This window comes from Aotus nancymaae, unplaced genomic scaffold (genome assembly GCF_030222135.1).
Source record: "Aotus nancymaae isolate 86718 unplaced genomic scaffold, 86718_ANA_hifiasm-v0.15.2.pri h1tg000049l, whole genome shotgun sequence".
In the NCBI taxonomy this organism is placed as follows: Eukaryota; Metazoa; Chordata; class Mammalia; order Primates; family Aotidae; genus Aotus; species Aotus nancymaae.
Window position 1 is genome coordinate 2,686,104 of NW_026988463.1, and position 2,050 is coordinate 2,688,153.

A 2,050-nucleotide genomic window follows, 5' to 3' on the forward strand; every position below is an offset into this window, starting at 1 on the left:
AATCAATCTTGCTTATCTGGGAGCCTGGCAAAACATGAATGAAATGCTGCACGAAAAGTCTCTTCTATTAGTCCATGGCTGAAAGCCTGTGAAATGACCTTATCGGAGGCTGGTATTGTATAAGACGTGACCTAAAAACCTCATCAGTGCCCTGGCATGCCATTTTCAACAGCAGGGTATGATCATAATGAGCTTTATTGACATCACAAATCTGAGAGCATGGATGATATCCATTTCCAGTTGTTTAATTGAAGAAGCGAAAGATCTTGTAATATGGAGTTGACATGGAGAGTTTGTCAAGCTACAAGAAAATTTTGCAAGAGCTGCGACCTTGGGTCATAAAATGACTGATCAAGAGGGAGCATTTTGTCATCCTGTAGAAGTGACTATATCGACTTATTTTCTTCTTAGCTCTAATGCCAACAGACAGAGTGAACTGCTTCTTACTGCGTTATGTTTCAACACAGAGTGACTCTGTGGGAAAATCAATACAAGTATTTTCTAAAATAAGCTATGATTAAATAATAAAGTAAGAGGAACTTTTATTTTTACGGTACTGAAAAAAAATGGAAAGGTCTTGAAATTCTGCAATATAGCCTTTTGAAGCTAACGCCAACACACATGAACACTAACTCAGGAAGACAAATGTTGATGAGTTTCTTCAATGTTTTGCATGAGGCCATGTTAAATATAATTCTTTCCTGTAAGTATCAAAATCACATTTTTTTTTTTTTGAGATGGAGTTTCGCTCGTCGCACAGGCTGAAGTCCAATGGCGAGATCTTGGCTCACTGCAACCTCTACCTCCTGGTTCAAGCCATTCCTCTGCCTCAGCCTCCCAAGTGCTGGGATTACAGGCGTGAACCACCATGCCCAGCTAATTTTTGTATTTTTAGTGGAGACAGGGTTTCTCCAAGTTGGTCAGGCTGGTCTTGAACTCCTGACCTCAGGTGATCCACCCTGGACTCCCAATAGTGCTGCTGGGATTATAGGCATGAGCCACTGTGCCCGGCCCAAAATAACATCTGACTGAATTGTGTTCGCAGCCACCGCCGCGCCACCATCGCTCTCCAACACCAGCGCCGCCTGTCGCTCGCTGAGCTCCAGCCGAAGAAGCGGGGTAAGTAAGGAGGTCTCTAAACCATGGCTCATACGAAGCAGACTGCCCGCAAATCTACCGGTGGTAAAGCACCCAGGAAGCAATTGGCTACCAAAGCCGCTCGGAAGAGTGCGCCCTCTACTGGAGGGGTGAAGAAACCTCATCGTTACAGGCCTGGTACTGTGGCACTCCGTGAAATTAGACGTTATCAGAAGTCCACCGAACTTCTGATTCGCAAACTTCCCTTCCAGCGTCTGGTGCGAGAAATTGCTCAGGACTTTAAAACAGATCGGCGCTTCCAGAGCGCAGCTGTCGGTGCTTTGCAGAAGGCAAGTGAGGCCTATCTGGTTGGCCTTTTTGAAGACACGAACCTTTGTGCTATCCATGCCAAACGTGTAACAATTATGCCAAAAGGCATCCAGCTAGCACGCCGCATACGTGGAGAGCGTGCTTAAGAATCCACTATGATGGGAAACACTTCATTCTCAAAAAAAAAAAAATTCTCTTCTTCCTGTTATTGGTAGTTCTGAACGTTAGATAATTTTTTTTCCACGGGGTCAAAAGGTACCTAAGTATATGATTGCGAGTAGAAAAACAGGGGACAGAAATCAGGTATCGGCAGTTTTTCCATTTTCTTTTCTTTTTTTTTTTTTTTGAGACGGAGTTTCGCTCTCGTTACCCAGGCTGGAGTGCAATGGCGCGATCTCGGCTCACCGCAACCTCCGCCTCCTGGGTTCAGGCAATTCTCCTGCCTCAGCCTCCTGAGTAGCTGGGATTACAGGCAAGCGCCACCATGCCCAGCTAATTTTTTGTATTAGTAGAGACGGGGTTTCACCATGTTGACCAGGATGGTCTCGATCTCTTGACCTCGTGATCCATCCGCCTCGGCCTCCCAAAGTGCTGGGATTACAGGCTTGAGCCACCGCGCCCGGCCTTCCATTTTCATTTGTGT

The 2,050-nt window shown here is 45.8% G+C and overlaps 1 protein-coding gene across 1 annotated transcript; it reads left to right on the forward strand.

Moving 5' to 3' along the window:
• Nucleotides 1-1,142: 1,142 nt before the first annotated feature.
• LOC135269005 (histone H3.3A-like) lies at nucleotides 1,143-1,724 on the forward strand. Its single transcript, XM_064362351.1, has one exon. It carries the CDS (start codon nucleotides 1,143-1,145, stop codon nucleotides 1,551-1,553), a length of 411 nt encoding a protein of 136 aa, XP_064218421.1. The 3' UTR covers nucleotides 1,554-1,724.
• The last annotated feature ends 326 nt before the right edge of the window (nucleotides 1,725-2,050 follow it).